Source organism: Rattus rattus, chromosome 4, assembly GCF_011064425.1.
Source record: "Rattus rattus isolate New Zealand chromosome 4, Rrattus_CSIRO_v1, whole genome shotgun sequence".
NCBI lineage: Eukaryota > Metazoa > Chordata > Mammalia > Rodentia > Muridae > Rattus > Rattus rattus.
This window is the reverse complement of record NC_046157.1, coordinates 2814290-2830442: the sequence shown is the minus strand read 5'-3', so window position 1 is coordinate 2830442 and position 16153 is coordinate 2814290. Positions and strand designations below refer to the sequence as shown.

General features: G+C 53.0%; 2 protein-coding genes across 4 annotated transcripts; one reads left to right on the top strand and one right to left on the bottom strand.

Annotated features, from left to right (window-relative positions):
- Positions 1 to 763: 763 nt before the first annotated feature.
- Slc7a4 (solute carrier family 7 member 4) lies at positions 764 to 5290 on the top strand. Of its 3 annotated transcripts, none has more exons than XM_032899871.1 (5): positions 764 to 840; positions 1617 to 2633; positions 2983 to 3623; positions 3906 to 4014; positions 4119 to 5290. In XM_032899871.1, the coding sequence occupies exons 2-5, from the start codon at positions 1652 to 1654 to the stop codon at positions 4292 to 4294; spliced, it is 1908 nt and encodes a 635-aa protein (XP_032755762.1). In that variant the 5' UTR covers positions 764 to 840; positions 1617 to 1651; the 3' UTR covers positions 4295 to 5290. The 3 variants fall into 3 exon arrangements, with proteins under 3 accessions (XP_032755762.1, XP_032755763.1, XP_032755764.1); XM_032899872.1 differs by having other exon boundaries at positions 794 to 840; positions 1620 to 2633; XM_032899873.1 differs by lacking the exon at positions 764 to 840 and adding an exon at positions 847 to 1034.
- Positions 5291 to 5653: 363 nt separating this feature from the next.
- Positions 5654 to 15734, bottom strand: P2rx6 (purinergic receptor P2X 6). The gene is made up of 12 exons (XM_032899874.1): positions 15498 to 15734; positions 14846 to 14996; positions 12603 to 12674; positions 10151 to 10226; positions 9870 to 9963; positions 9718 to 9798; positions 9497 to 9638; positions 9302 to 9411; positions 7213 to 7306; positions 7066 to 7131; positions 6845 to 6922; positions 5654 to 6732 (listed from the first exon to the last, which is right to left on the bottom strand). Exons 1-12 carry the CDS (start codon positions 15665 to 15667, stop codon positions 6697 to 6699), a joined length of 1170 nt encoding a protein of 389 aa, XP_032755765.1. The 5' UTR covers positions 15668 to 15734; the 3' UTR covers positions 5654 to 6696.
- Positions 15735 to 16153: the final 419 nt, after the last annotated feature.

The window sequence follows — 16153 nt, the reverse complement described above, 5'->3', positions numbered from 1 at the left end:
GTGAGAAGTACGGAGTGCTCTTGGAGAGTCGATGCTGGAGTTCCTTAAGAATGTCCAAGTCGGGGTTCGGTCCCCAGCTCCGGAAAAAAAAAAAAAAAAAAAAAAAAAAAAAAAAAAGGATGTCCAAGTCCTGTCAGGTGCTCTGAGGCTGTCACCGACATCAGAGGGGCTATAGGGCACTCCTGTTGTAGAGCTGCAAGCTGTCTTCTGGTGATGGCTACTGTCTTCTTATGGGGCACTACCAAACAACAGCTTTGTAATTTCTGCCAAGTCACAGAATACACCTGGAAGGCTGGCCTCTCTTGCCTATTGTACAAGGTGACTTCTGCCACCGCACTGAGGTTTAGAGATTGTCCAAAGCCACTTGGCCAGACCCCTGTCTTCCTCTTACTGTGCTGAACATTTGCAGACCCCACGCGACGCCACCGTGGTGGGGAGGGAGCTGGACGTTATTCAGTTGTAGTTGCGTTGGGGTGGGGGAGATCAAGGAGGGTAGCTACTATGGAGCAGCATCAGGCTTGGCTCTACCGGCAACCTGAACCCAGAGAAGGGGCTCAGCAGGTGGGAGAGCTTCCTCACCTAGGGAGGTGGATCGAAATGTGGAGTAAGTCCTAGGACCCTGGTCTACTCTGGTCTTGACGTTGGAAGTTTACTCGCTTAGAGGGTTATTCTGATATGTGTGATTCGGTGCTCAGTCCCTGTACAGAACTCCACAAGGGATGCGAGTTGTGAGGCTCGGGTTTATCCGGCGCTTGGCAGCGAGGGGCGGGCCCTGCACGCAGGCGTTGTAAACTAGCGGGGCAGGCGCAGTGCGCACGGTGGCAGCGACGGCGACAGCAGGTGGGTCGCAGCGGGTCTGGAGGGACCGCTGCTGCGGGAATGTAAATGCAAGAGAAGGTTTGGGTGTCTAGGGTCCCAGGGGCATAGTGGAGGCGGCTAGCCCCAGCAACCGCGGCTGCGGAACATATGGCGAGGGGAGGTGCACCACAGCTTTCACATCCGGGGCCCTTGCAGCCCTGGCCTCCTGGCTTCAGGTGAGCTGATTCTCCAACCTGGCAGAAGGGGGGGTTCATCGGTTTTCTCTGAGGCCCAGTGTCTCTTTGGCCATGTTCCCGGCTGCAGAAGCCGCTCCCGTTCCGGGTCCTGACAACCTGGCCCTGCTCCAGGGAAGCCTCCCATTTCTCCTTGCGCACACAGTGCAGCCTGTTCCAAGCCTGTTCTTAAGTAACCTCCCACTCACCCACAGAACCACCTACCTGGTTCGCAGATCCGCTGCAGGTCTGCTCCTCCCTGCTACTTCTACTGCCCTGAAGGTTGACAGGAAGAACCTCCATGCTTTCTTTTTTTTTTTTTTTTTTCTATTTTTCGGAGCTGGGGACCGAACCCCGGGCCTTGCGTTTGCTAGGCAAGCGCTCTACCACTGAGCTAAATCCCCAACCCCTCCATGCTTTCTATCCCTCCTGCCCACAGTCCCTGACACTCGTCCCATTCAAGCCTTCTAAAGTAGGTCCATGGTGCGAATGTCCTGCGACTCCTAAGGAGAGGAGGCGAGGACTGGGGTGGGCTGTCTATGAAAGAATGGAGGATGGCTGGTTATTCCTGTTGTCTGTCCCCAGTAGGTTCCTGAGGCTGGCTCAGTACTCTGTCTGCCATGGCCCGGGGACTGCCCAGCACTGCCCGCTTGGCACGCTTTTGCCAGAAACTGAACCGTCTGAAGCCACTGGAAGAGTCTAGCACAGAGACATCACTGCGGCGTTGCCTGTCCACACTGGACTTGACCCTACTGGGTGTGGGTGGCATGGTGGGATCTGGGCTCTATGTGCTGACAGGCACAGTGGCCAAGGACATGGCTGGCCCTGCTGTGCTCTTGTCCTTTTTGGTGGCCGCTGTAGCCTCCCTGCTGGCGGCACTATGCTATGCAGAGTTTGGAGCCCGCGTGCCCCGTACTGGCTCTGCATACCTATTCACCTACGTGTCCATGGGGGAAATATGGGCATTTCTCATAGGCTGGAATGTGCTTCTGGAATACCTCATTGGAGGTGCTGCTGTGGCCCGTGCCTGGAGTGGCTATTTGGATGCCATCTTTAACCACAGCATTCGCAACTTCACCGAGTCTCACATGGGTGTCTGGCAGATGCCCTTCCTAGCCCACTATCCAGATTTTCTGGCTGCTGGCATTTTACTTGTGGCTTCTGCCTTTGTCTCCTGTGGAGCCCGAGTCTCCTCCTGGCTTAACCACACATTCTCAGCCATCAGTCTGATCGTGATCCTCTTCATCATCGTCCTGGGTTTCATCCTGGCCCGTCCTCACAATTGGAGCGCAGAAGAAGGTGGCTTTGCGCCCTTCGGCTTCTCTGGCATCCTCGCTGGCACAGCCACCTGTTTCTATGCCTTTGTGGGCTTCGATGTCATTGCCGCCTCCAGTGAGGAGGCCAAAAACCCACGGTGGGCCGTGCCCATGGCCATTGCCATCTCGCTTGGCCTGGCAGCTGGTGCCTATATTCTGGTCTCCACTGTGCTGACCCTCATGGTGCCTTGGCATAGCCTGGACCCTGACTCGGCACTTGCTGATGCTTTCTACAGGCGGGGCTACGGCTGGGCTGGCTTCATTGTGGCAGTTGGTTCTATCTGTGGTAAGGGACCCTTCTGGGCAGGGAGGGAGGGGACAAGGCCCTGCTCCAAACCTCCCAAAACACCTCTCTCCACGTCCCGGTTTTACTTGTATGATGAGGTCGTGAAAACACTAAGTTTTAGAGACTTGTTGACAGACCGTCTCCCCACAAATTGTCCACAGAGTATCAGTGTGGACAGGTCCTTTCCAGGCAGACTTCAAGCTCTCAAAAGGACCTAAACAGAAGTGCCCCAGTCCTGGGTGGGAGGTGAGAAGCCAATACCCTCAGTCCACATTCTGTCTGAGAGCCTAGCAGTGGCCCCCCTCTGAGCTTATCTGCTGTGCTGATGGCCCCCTGTGCTCTGCTGCAGCCATGAACACGGTCCTGCTCAGCAACCTCTTCTCCCTGCCGCGCATTGTCTACGCCATGGCTGCCGACGGGCTCTTCTTCCAGGTGTTCGCCCGTGTACACCCCCGGACACAGGTGCCTGTGGTGGGAATCCTGGTGTTTGGGGTCCTTATGGCTCTCCTGGCACTGCTGATGGACCTCGAGGCACTGGTCCAGTTCCTATCCATCGGCACCCTGCTGGCCTATACCTTTGTCGCCACCAGCATCATTGTGCTGCGTTTCCAGAAAGCTTCCCCACCCAGTTCCCCTTGCCCAGCCAGCCCCGGCCCCACAGTTAAGAAGTACGACTCCTTCTCGGACCATATACAGCTAGTAGATGCTGTACAGGCTTCGATGTCTGAGCCTGGGCAGCTGCGACCAGCCCTGAAGCCCTTCCTGGGCTTCCTGGATGGACTCAGCCCTGGAACTGCTGTGGCCTGGGCGCTGGGCGTCTTGATAGCCTCAGCTATCTCCCTGGCGTGTGTGCTAGTCTTCGGGAACTCAGCCCTGCACCTCCCACAGTGGGGCTATGTCTTGCTGCTGGTCGTCAGTGGTGCTGTCTTTCTGTCCAGCCTCCTGGTCCTGGGGGCTCACCAGCAGCAAAAGAAGCAAGACACTTTCCAGGTACGCCCCATGCCCCACCCCATGCCTCATTGATACTGTACCTTCTTAGTCCTCCCTGTTCCCTCTGACCCAGCCTCTGAAGCTACCTGAGAATGCACGCGGGCTCGTGGGCCTAGAGAGATAGCTTTGTCCATTCTTACTTGTTCCAGCTTCCTGCACGGTGAGGGTACACGGGGCTCCAACTCTCCAGAGATGAGGAGGGCTCTGTGGAATTTCCACAGTCGGGCTCTGGACTGGTATATGTATCCATAGCCCAGCTTAGCCTCACCCTTGCACCTTCAGATCCCTTTGGTGCCCCTGACTCCAGCCCTGAGCATCCTGCTCAACCTTTGCCTCATGCTGAAGCTCAGCTACCTGACCTGGCTGCGTTTTATCTTCTGGCTGCTGGTCGGTGAGTGGGGGCCTGGGCTTGGACTCGAGTATAGTACAACGGGGAGGACAGAGAGGTCAGGTGGGGTTGGGACCTGCCCCTCACAGCTCACGCCCAACCTGCAGGACTCGTCGTGTATTTTGGCTACGGCATCTGGCACAGCAAGGAGAACCAGAGGGAGCCATTGGAGCTGACTACTGCACACTACGTGGTATTCCCCAGCGGCAGCCTGGAGGAAACCGTGCAAGCTGTGCAGCCTGATAGCCAGACACCAGTCCAGGGACCAGGCTGTACCGAGTAGCTGGCCATGGAGTCTGGCTCATGGAGGCCCCCCACAACCCTAACATCCAGAGGCTGGAAGAATTGGCAGCTGCCTACTCAAGGAAGCTTGGGTCTGAAGCCTGCCCAGACTGGGCTGGGAGTGTTCTCAGAGCCTGAACACAGGAACTGAGTCTTCAGCTATCAATAGGCCATGGCTAGAGCTGGGGCGCACTCTTCGTCCGCTGCCTTCCTGTTTATGATTAACTCTGGATACCTGGGCAGGTGGGGCAGAGTGAGCAGGGAAGCGCCTTCAGCCCCTGAGACGCAGAATAATAACTAATCAGCTAGTTTGTGACCAGCTGTCATGTACACTGTGGTATTCTTCATATCACCGAGTTCTCACCTGCCTGGAGAACCAAGCGATTATCCCTAGTCCACAGCAGAGATACAGAAGGTCTGCCGAGGTCCCTCTAAGGAGGAAAGTTTCATGCATGATGGGAACAGGGGCATGTGACAAGACAGGAACAGATTTCTGACATGTCTTCAGCAAAGATGTACATGTGTGTTCGTGTGTGTGTGCGTATGTGTGTATTTGTGCATGTGAGTGTGGGTGCATGTGTGCATGTGCATATGTGCACATGTGTGTGTATATGTGAGTGTGTGCATGCAAGTGCATGTGTGCGTGCATGTGTGTGTGCATGTGTGGGTATGTGTGTGGTACTTGAGCTAGGAGTCAGGGCCTTGAGATTGTTAGACAAGCATTCTACTACTGACGTAGAGCCCCCCAGATCCCTGACATGCCCTCTAGCAGGGAATAGATCACAATCTGGACTCAGAATAGGTAACTAAAAAGGCATTGGTATCAGAATCTTTTGATTTTTCTGGGCTCCCAAGGCTCAAAACATGTGCCCAAGGTCTGCCTAGGGACGTGGAAATGCACTGAACAAGCACATGCCCCCAAGACACTCTCCCCTGCACATTCCTGCTGGCCCAGGCAGCCACCCTTGCAGTACACACTATGTACAGACCGACTTAACCAGTGTTTCCAAATCCAGGCTCTTGGCCACAGCTCTTATTGTCTCCACATACCCTGGAAATGTTTTCAGATGAAGCCCTTGGGTTCTCTGCTACCTAGTAATCTCCAGGGCAACGGTGTCCCTGGGAGGTGGGCTCGGATTAGTGTGTGAGTGGTGCACTTGGGTATGCGTGGACGCACAGGTACTTGGGCCTGCATGCACTACTTCCAGTCTACTAGGTGTCTGCGTGGCTACAGTTCAGAGAGGGAGAAAGCCCTAGGTCTACTCTGTACCTCCCCCTGGAGTCCCAATGGCTGGGCTCTGCCTAAGGTGGCCATCTCCCTTTTCTCCTTCCTCTCTTTAAAGACTACACAGAGAGCTGCTTGCTTTGGCAAGCTTTACTTCAGCAGGAATATCAGGTTCTTTGGATCCCCTACCCCCAGAACTACTGTGTCCATGTGAGCCACCTCCGGGACCCCCGCCTCTGCACCCTAGCCCTTTTCAGGCCACAGCCTTGAGGGTTGAGTGGCACCAGGAATTCTAAAGGGTTTTGGAGGCCGTGGAAGCCTAGAGGTCCCAGCTGTGACTGCTGCTTTCACCCCGGCCTTGGTATTCCCTCTGTGACTGCACATCCACAGCCAAACTGCCTCTTCACCTCCCAGGATGCACTTTCTACACCGCCACGCAGATACCTTGGACCAGGAAAGTTTATGTAGCCCGTCCTTGCCCTTCTTTCTATGGTTCATGGGGAAAGTCTTACTAAGGGAAGAATCAAGGAAGGATAGTTACAGATCCAGAACCAGCCAGCCCTAAGGAACCCCAGTGCCCTTTATGAGACCATACCTCAAAACTGTGGCACTCTGGCTAGGGCCAGAGTTAGGGCCTCTGGCAGGCAGGTGCTTCAGAATAGGTTGAGGTTGCCAGGACTGATTTGATAACAGGAAATCCTAGACATGCAGCTTCTCTCATTCCTTAGGCTCCCGAGAAACCTGGTAGCCAGGACTAGGGGCCTTGAACTAGATGGCAGAGTGCCCCAGCAGACATAGAGTTCCAAGGATACCAGCCACCATTCATTCAGCCACATTGCACTCTCTCTCTCTCTCTCTCTCTCTCTCTCTCTCTCTCTCTCTCTCTCTCTCTCTCTCTGGCTGAACCTAGGAGGGAGTCTGCATGCAGAGTCTGGTGGAATTACCCCAACCCCCTCTCCCTCTCCAGTCCTGCGGGGCTTTGTCCTCGATGTTCCCAAGCCCTAACTTTAACTAGCAGGGAGAGGGTGTATGCCTCAGGAATGGATAGGCCGACGCCATCCAGATAGGCCACTGGTGCATGAATGCTTGGATCCCGGCAGCAGCAGACGTGGGGCAGGTGCAAACCACTCCTGAGACACCTGGGCAGCAGGGTTCGCAGGTGAGAAAGCCGGCTCTGTCTATGCACTGTTGGTAGTTGCCTTTGGGGCTCTTGCCTACAAAAACAACAGATTAGGAATCAACAGAGTACCCCCCCAAAGTGTGGCAGAACTCAGTGTTCAGGCAGAGTGACTTCAGCTCTGGGACACAAGCAGGCCCACAACTCACCTCTTCATACTTGGTCCTCCAGTAGAAACCGGCCTCTCTATCCACGTACAGTAGCAGCAGATCACAGAGGAAGGTGACCTGGAAGAGGCAGGACCTACCATGTCCCAGAGTTCTCAACCTCCTCTCTCCATCGGGCAAGCCCCCACCCAGGAATTAATATGCAGATCCAGTGGGGGCCAGCAGGCCCTGGCCGGTGGTCACTGCAGCCAAAGGGAACTTACCATGCCCAGCCAAGCTGCTCCTGTGCCCACTGTGATGGCCGTAGGGATGAGTGCAAACTTTCCTGCCTGAGAGACCTGTGGTGAACCTCTCAGGCTGTGGTTGTCCTCCCAAACCTGCACAAATCCTCCCCCTGCTCTGAACTTTACCTGCCCAGTGACAAGAATGTCAAAGCGGATCCCATAGAGTTTGAGCAGGCTCCGGGACTCCACGCCTGAGGCTGCCCACCAGTAATTAGCTGTCCTGGAGAGGCAGAGAAGACTCCTGTGCTTGCTTGATGCATTCCAGACTAGCTTATCCACCGACTCTACCTGTTCCTAAGTCCTAAGGCTCCACATAGGTTTTAAGAACAGTGAAAGCAAACCAGAGCAGGGCCTGACTGGAGGGGGAGCTTCTGAGGGCAGGGCCTGACTGGAGGGGGAGCTTCTGAGGGTCGGAGACCGGCATGAAGCATGCTGGGATAGATCCTGGTGGCACAGGTCTGGGAGAAGAACGGTAGGATAGCCATGAGGGCTGGCAGGACTCAGGCAAGGATAATACAGAAGTGGGGAAGAAAGCGATGTGCGTGTTTAGAACAGGCATCCAGCAGAGAGGAGCCAGCAGAGACGCCTCCTGTAGAAGGTTGTACCAGGTGTGGAGCCAAGCACAGTGAGTCATAGCCATTAGGCCTATGGCCACCTGTGCACACCTGCTACTATGTGTGATAAAATGATATTACACGGCAGGAGGAGCCCAAGATTCTCTCGGGAAACTGTCACTCTGTCACTGTCTTCAGACACACTAGAAGAGGGCATCAGATCCCATTACAGATGGTTGTGAGCCACCATGTGGTTGCTGGGAATGGAACTCATGGATCTCTGGAAGAGCAGTCGGTGCTCTTAACCGCTGAGCCATCTCTCCAGCCCCCTCTCTTGGGAAACTCAAAGATATGACAATGTTTGTAATTAAAGATCTCTGGGCACCTCTGGGATCAGAAAATAAAAAAATTGAGGAACACTAACAACACAGCGGGGGAAATATAAAATGTTAGGTTTAACCTACCTATAGCCTTTTCCTACTTCCTTCTTTCTTCTCCCACCTCTGTCCTCCCCTCCTTCCCTTCTTCTCTTCCTTCCTCCTTCTTCCCCTCCCTCTTCCTCCCCTTCTTTACCAGGTTGTCTCAGACTGACTACAAAGCTAAGGATGACTCTGAGCTCCTAACCTTCCCTTCTCTGCCTCCTGAGGGCTGGGATTGGGGATCACCAGCATGTTCTATGACCACCTACCCAATGCCCAGAGTTGTCTGTAACAATGGGACAGTGGTAGAAAATTCCTTGACAGTATTGGGAAGGGTGACACCCACTATCTAATATTTCCTCTTAAATAGTTCTGAGGCCCCAGGTCCAATCCCTAGTGTTGCCAAGGAAAGAAAAGGCAACACTAGCAAACCAGATGTGGTGATTTGAATAGAAATGGCCCCATAGATTCTTGTGTGTGAATGCTTGGCCCATAAGGGCTAGCACTATTTATTAGGAGGTGTGGCCGTGCTGGAGTAGGTGTGGCCTTGCTGGAGTAGGTGTGGCCTTGCTGGAGTGGGTGTGGCCGTGCTGGAGTGGGTGTGGCCTTGCTGGAGTAGGTGTGGCCTTGTTGGATGCACTGTGGAAGTGGGGCTTCCAGGTCTCCTGTGCTCAAGCTATGCCCAGTGTGGACACAGTCACCTTCTGCTGCCTGCAGATCAAGATGTAGAACTCAGTTCCTTCTCCAGCACCACGTCTGCCTGCACTCCACCATACTTCCTTCCATGATGATAATAGGCTAAGTCTCTGAACCTGTAAACCAGCCCCAGTGAAATGTCTCCTTTATAAGAGTTGCCATGGTCATTATGTCCCTTCACAGCAATGAAGAAACCAGGTCAGAAGTACACGAATATTTGTTTTACTCGTCTGAACTTTTCCACAAAATTTTTTGGGAAATTTTTTTAGATAAAGTCCCATAGGGAAATTAAAAATGAAAAGTGTCTTTGCTTCTAGGGAAACAGGGTTGTCTGGGGGAGGCTCTGAGAAGATCTGCAGGTGAGGAGCAGGCAAGGGAGGGAAGGGAGGTGGAACCTGGACTGGGAACAGCCCAGGATGCTTGTGCACACAGCAGAGACACTGAGTCTGATCCGGGTATGCTCTGTTCTGATGGTCACAGGGAAATAGGGATGGGGGTGGGGGACTAGACCAGGAACAGCAGTCAATACAGCAGTAAGGGCCATACCTGAAATTGTACCCCCTCTCCTGCAGCTGGAAGGAGTACTGGGGAGAGCAGTCAGAGCCTTTCGTGTCCAGGTTGCAATCCCAGTGGATGTTGATGCCCACAGCACCACCCTGCACACAACACATCCTGTTCCACTGGTATCTGGGCCTGAGAGCCCTGCCCCTGAGCTTTAGGACTCTGCCCCAAATGACTTACCAGCAATGCCAGGTCCTCAAAGTCCCCTCCAGCCATAGCCACAAGGTCCCCGATGCGGAACACTGGGCAGTACGGACTGGAGAGTGAATCATAGAGACAGTACTTGAAATAGGTGTTGTCCCAGGTATCTAAGGCATTGGTTCTGGAAAGGACATTGATATTGATCAGACGACTCAGGGGGCATGAAGGATCTGGGCTCAGCCAAGACCTGCCCATGCTACCTGGAGAAGTTGAACTTGTTGAAGGTTACAGTATTTTTGATGAAGAGCGTGAAGTTCTTGGCCTGAGCTAGCAGGGGTTTCCTGAAGATAAAGAATAATCCCGGCATCATTTTGCTTATCCTGGGACCCTGCCCTGGGAGAGAGAGACTTACCCGGGCACAGCACTACTCTCCACTGGGCACCAGCTCCAGATCTCACAGGTCCTGTGGGTTCCGTTGAACGCCACACACTGACCAGTCTTTATGCCTTGAAAACACAAAGTGATCTCCAAGCCCTCAGATCTCCTCAGGTCCTGAGGAGGTCGTGGTGTATGGGCTTGTTGGCAGAATGCATGGACAAGTTCAGCAGGGCCTGCATTGGGGGACCCCCAGTATTCCCTCCTCTTCCCTCATTCCAGCAGAGGCACGAAAGGCCCAAGCCCACAGTTAGTTACCGTGGCTGTATGTCCCCGTCTCCCCTTCAGGACAGTCCTCATCAGCCCAGCAGTTAGCCAGAGGAACAGAAGGATGCTGAGGTAGGCAAGAGAGACTTTCGTCACCAACAGCACGGATGGTGTCTCTTCTTTGTGACTCAGCTTCACAGGCTGCAAAGACAAGAGCCCCGGCTTCCTCCCAGGCAGCCTGGGTCTGGAAGCAGTGAGAAGGTGCAAACTACAACCTGGGAGGGAAGAGTCATCAGCACATGGTGAGATGGTAGCACAGGGCTGTACGCTCAGAGCAGAGCACTGCCCTCCTGACGGTTCTGTCCCTGATAGGTCACTGAGGTCCAGCTCTTCTGGGATAACAGAGCAGGAGTGGGGTGATAAGAACCACAGAAAGACAAACTGGTGACACTTAGTATGTGGTAAGTGTAGCTATCAAAGGTCAGGCCTAAGGCCATAGGGACCGATACAGGGTAGAAAGTCCCCTCCCCCCAGAGCCAGTCTTTTCCACCAAACACGGACATTGTGTTTACGTAACGCCAAAGAGTCATGGGGGAGCACTACAAAGGGAAATCTTGGTGAGCTTCCTGAGGGGTCCCTGACCTAGGAGAGAAAGGCAGCCTTCAGGACCCTTAAGGAGGTTCAGTCCATGGAGAACTCAGAGAGGACCACAATACCATGGAAACAAGAATGGCTGAGGGATTGAAAAGCCGGAAGGAGACTTAGGACTTTTGTGAAGGATGGGCTATGACCCATTGCCAAGGTCAGAGGACAGTCACCTCCTCTGTTATGCTGTCCCAACCTGTGTCTATGTCTCCAAATCCTTCAGACTCCTCTCGGACTCTGTGAAGAGAAGTGGGCGCCTCTCCAGCAGCCGGGAAGATGAGAGGCTGAAGGCCTTCCATGCACTCACGCTGGCTACCGTCTGCTCACACACCGCGTCCGGCTTCTTAGCAGGACTCCATGAGATCTTGGGCTGTCCTTTCCGTAACCTAGCCCAGATCTGTGCTCCAGCCACACCGAGCAGCAGGAATGTATCCCGAGACACCTCCTCATCCTCTTAAACAGCCTGGGCCTCTGCCCATGAGGCTCGTCCTGCCTTGGCACCCTGTTGCAGCCACACTGATCCATATCACGAGCTCCTTTAAGATTTAGTCCATGCACTTCCCCACTGTGGCCTCTGCCTTGTGTGACCATCTCAGAGCCTGCAGCCTTGGCTGGACAGTAACTGCAACTTGAGGTACAGGGGGTTGGAGTTCTGCTAGCACAGCACAGGGCCTAGCCTAGATGCCTGGCAGGGAAGAAGGGGGTGCCAAGAAAAGTTTGCAGATGAATATGACACAGGATTATTAAACATGTGTTTGCAGGAACCAGGTCACTAATCTTCCAAGATCGGGCAGGAACTCTGGTTTTCTCAGGAAACCTGGTCATCAGGTCTGGTGAGCAACTGCCCAGTTACTGGAAGTTCACAAGAAGAACCAAGAGGCTCAGATGGGGAAAGGGAAAGGACCACGTGCCTTCTAAGAAGTCGATATGTAGGTTTGGTGACATTTTAGAGCTGTCTACATACTGAACCTGGAATCGATGTCTTCTAAGCTTCTAGAGGTGTGAAGAATACCTAGGTTTCCTGAGGGAAAGCCATCCTTTGTGCACACACGTCACCTCCCTTATGGATAGGTGGCAGCCATGGACATGTGACAGCCCCTGAAACTGTAATGGTACCCAATACCTGGATTCCAGCTGAGCAGAGGTTGGCCTTGAATATGGTGCCCATACACGGGATGGATCCTAACTGTTCACACAGAAGCCTTGGTTGGTGAGAGCTGATGTGCTCTTTGAAAGATTGTCTGGAATATTCCCAGACAAGGGGAAAGGTGAGATTGGGAGCGGGTGTGTGGGTGCTCCCATGACTGCATGAAAAGCTGAGAATGGGGGAGAAGGCTCACATTTGGGCTGAAAAACACCCAGGGGTCATATTTTACCTGAAGGCAAAAGCAGAGTGTGCTAGCTTGTCCCTCAGATGACATCAGACTCTGCATACACTAATAAAAGCTGGCAAAGAGGAGAGGTGACCTTCCAGCTGCCATCAGTGCTCAGGTGAGTGTGCCTGGCTGTAACCCAGAGACAGGACCAGCATGGAGAAGACACTGGACATTTCGACGAAACTGTCCCTCTCAGAGGCCTGATGTTGTGAAGGTTGGAGACCCCAAGGGGTATCCTTAGATACTGGGCCTGTAAGCCATACTTGGGGTACCCTGGGACAAGTGACTGAACGTGTGAAGCCCTAATCACCTGTTTAATGGGACCTACGGTATTCCTGGTGGACAGCAGATGTAACAATTCAATGAAATGGCTTCTAGAAAACATGCCAAGCTGGGACTGAGCTCTGAGCGGTGTGGGAAGGAGAAAGGGGACAGGGCTGATGAGAGAAATAGGGGTGTGTTCAGGGCTCTGGACAACTTACCTCTGGGCATCTGCCCTGGACTTGAGCTGGTGTCACCAGGAAGTTGGTTACCAGGAAGAACACATTCTCTCCCTAGAAGGCAAGGCTGGAGGTTGGCCTCGGCGGAAGGGCTAGACACCGACAGCCTGATTTGTTTGCTTTTTGTTGCTCTCAGGGCTGAAAATGAAACTCAGGATCCCAGACGTGCTAGGCTGTCTCTGAGGTAGAGCCCAGCCTGGGTAGCCTGGATTTTGCGGGAATAGTTCTTGACCCCATCTAGTTACCAACTTTGTACTGCAGAAAGTGGAGTCCAGTGAGGCAGGTGAAGCTGGCTAGGTTTACGACCTCTCCTGAGCCCAGAGAGTGTTACGCCTCTATCCGTATCTTCCATATAAGTTTCATTTCAAATTCTCATGCACTCATCTCAAAGTGAGGACAGGGAAAGCCTACTGACTACACAGGTGGAACAGCACTGGTGTGTGTGTCTGTCTGTCTGTCTGTCTATGTATATGTGTGTGTGTCTGTCTTTGTATATGCGTGTGTCTGTCTTTGTATATGTGTGTGTGTCTGTCTCTGTGTATATATGTGTGTGTCTGTCTGTCTCTCTCTCTCACTGTGTGTGTGTGTGTGTGTGTGTGTGAGAGAGAGAGAGAGAGAGAGAGAAAGAGAGAGAAAGAGAGAGAGAGAGAGAACCCATGAGCAAGTGCGTTCCCTCAGAAAGCACTGCCACCTGGAACCAACAGCTGATGCAGCTGCCTGAGTCACCAATGCTCCCTCACTTATGCCTGCAGGTGCCACAATTAGTCACTGGTTCACAGAATTAATTTGGAATGGAATTGGTTCATTGTCGGTGCCCTATCTGGAGTATATAGACATTTGTTTATGTCTCCTCAGGAAATGTCACATAACAGCTGGTAACCGGGGCTAAATCATCTAGGTGGGGGAGGAGAGAAGATGTTCTCTAAGAGGGAGAGGGAGAGGGAGAGGCACACGTGGGCGAAAGGAGTCAGGTTGCACTGTGACTGGCAAAGACAGGGAAAGGGACGGTGCATAAACCACAGGACGGACCACTCCCAGACTCTTATGTTCAAGGCTGGTCCTGAACATGTCTCAGCTTGCCTGAACCTCAGGGACAGAGGCACCCATCCTATCCCACCACAGATATTTAAAACCTTGGGGTTGGGGATTTGGCAGCCCTCCAAGGGAGAATGGATTTTTGCTTCTGAATCCCCTTCCCTCTGGTGGGAAGCCTGTCTCTGTGTGTGGGATGTGTGTACTCTCACTTTTCATAAGACATGTATTTGCTGTGGCTGTGACTTATTTCTTGCCTTTCCATTCTAATTTTGAGCAGATTTTTTTTTTTTTTTTTTTTTGGCTTTGTTTTGTTTCGAGACAGGGTTTCTTGGTGTAGCCTTGGCTCTCCTGGAACCTGCTGAGTAGATCAGGCTGGCCTTGAAACTCAGAGCTCTACTTGCATCTGCCTCTTGAGTGCTGGGATTACAGGCGTGTGCCATCACCATCGGACTCAGCAGTTCTATTTAATTGTTGTGTGTGTGTGTGTGTGTGTGTGTGTGTGTGTGTGTGTGTGTGTGTGTGTGTGTGTGCCTGAGTCCCTCAGAGGCCAGAAGACAGCACAGAATCCCCTGGAACAGGAATGACAGAAAGCTGTGAGCTACCATGTGGCTTCCAGGAATAGAATCTGTATTTTCTGCAAGAGCAGCAGACTCTAGCCTCTGACTTTTAATTCTTCCATTGATGGAAAAAAATGAACGTGACCCAAGATCCCTAAATGATAACAAGGGGACTTCAGAAAGCTCAAACCCTGAGTTCCCATCCCCTACTCTTCACTTCCAAGCATGAATCACGAGCCTAAGATACTTCATTCCTTCTCAGATGTCTGTGTGTGTGGTGGGTGGGATGGGTAGGTGGTATTTTTGTATGGTGTGTGTGTTTGTTTGTTTGTTTTGTGGTACTAGTACTGAAGCTAGGAAGCTATGTATGCCATGCAAGCCCTCTGCCATTGAGCTGCACCTCTAACCTTCCTTTTAAAGGAAGTTCCACAGGCCCTGGCTTCTAGACTTGGGAAGCTATACATCCCTGAAAGCTGTTTTCTCAGATTGACTCAGGACCCTTCTGAGAGGCCCCTTCCCCGGCCCTTCAGCCACCCTCTGGCATCCTATGTCTGTCGTCTGTCCTGCACAGCCGCTGTGTAGCCGTTGCTGGTGGCTGAAGGACTCTGACCACCTGCAGCGCTGGGGACCTACCTGTGATGGCCTCACGAAGTCAGCCACATCCCACAGCCGGTTCTCCAGTTCCTTAACCTGGGTTACAGAAACCCCCTTGAGTTTAGTGATGACAGCAATCTGGGGGTCCATGTCCCATTCCTGGTAGCCTTTTTTGGCCAAGAGGGCCCACCTAGGGAGAGATGATGGCTAGTGTAATGTCAGATGAGGATTAGCTGTGCCCACACACAAGGCTCCCTGACCAGCATGGAGGGCCTCCACCCTCTGTCTAGCTGCGCCTCTTGCTGGGCCGGTGGAGCTCTCCCATGGACCGTCTATGATACCTTCACATGCTCAACAAACCCAGCTCCCTCCTCAAAGACTTTTCAGACATCCAGCTGGTGGTCTCTCTGAGAGGCTTAGTGCTGTGTTGCTCAGAGAATCACAGCCTCCTTTCACATCAGGGCACCTCAGGACAGAAGAATTGCAGGCATGCACAAAACCCGAGATGAAGCTGGAGACAAAGCCCCTTATGTGGGTGCATGGCTCCTTCTGCTGTCCTCTGAATGGATTAAAATCCTTCCTGACTGCTTCTCACTCCCCTTCCCACTTTCCCACCAGCTGGGGTTCTAAAAAGCCAACTTTTAGCCCTCAGCCAGCAAGGTTCTGCAACCTGGCCGGGAGCTGTTCTTACCCAATCACGTAGACTACCACTCCGAGCTGCAGCAGCCTCTGGGAGATGCCCACCCAGCAGTTCCTGGTCATCACATATTTCTCTGTCTTGTAATCCAGAAACCCCCAGCTCACTAGTGCTGCTGCGACTGCAGAAGCCATGCTCCCAGTTCCCGCTGGCTGCAACTGCATGAGTCAGCAGGCAACTTCAGCCACGGCTGAACTGGATGTGCATGGGATTCAGGCCAGTGTTGTTAAAGGGACATCTCGAATTCAGTAGGATCTGGCTCCTGCCTCAGTCCCAAACCCCAGCTGATGTAGCCCGCTCCCAGCCCTCACTCCTGTCCAGAGTCCCTGGGTTGTACCCTATGCAAATATAGAGGAATAGATCTGTCCCTACCCTCCCTCTGCTTTCTTATAGGGTGGGCAGTCGATACAGGGTAACAGAAGCCCAGAGAAGAGGTTATCTAAACCCAAACTTGCAGATTCCGAAGAGTACAAGTTGGGTTTGAGATATCCCTGCTGGCGCAGCAGCATAGCAACCACTAGATCTTGAGAGAAAGCTGAGACCCTCAGGCAGTGATCGCTTAGCTGTGGCCCCGGAGAGAAGCTATTTGCTAGGCTACAGGTCTTCCCTAGAGCCGCTTCCTGCTCCAAGCGCTGTAACTAAAACACAAG

Coding starts and splice junctions, on each gene's coding strand:
- Slc7a4 (XM_032899871.1), top strand. CDS start 1,652: ATGGCCCGGGGACTGCCCAGCACTGCCCGCTTGGCACGCTTTTGCCAG. Junction 2,634..2,982: donor GGCAGTTGGTTCTATCTGTG/GTAAGGGACCCT, acceptor GCTCTGCTGCAG/CCATGAACACGGTCCTGCTC. Junction 3,624..3,905: donor AGAAGCAAGACACTTTCCAG/GTACGCCCCATG, acceptor TTGCACCTTCAG/ATCCCTTTGGTGCCCCTGAC.
- P2rx6 (XM_032899874.1), bottom strand. CDS start 15,667: ATGCAGTTGCAGCCAGCGGGAACTGGGAGCATGGCTTCTGCAGTCGCA. Junction 10,227..12,602: donor TCCAGGGCAGATGCCCAGAG/GTAAGTTGTCCA, acceptor TGCCTACCTCAG/CATCCTTCTGTTCCTCTGGC. Junction 6,733..6,844: donor GGAGGACCAAGTATGAAGAG/GTGAGTTGTGGG, acceptor TTGTTTTTGTAG/GCAAGAGCCCCAAAGGCAAC.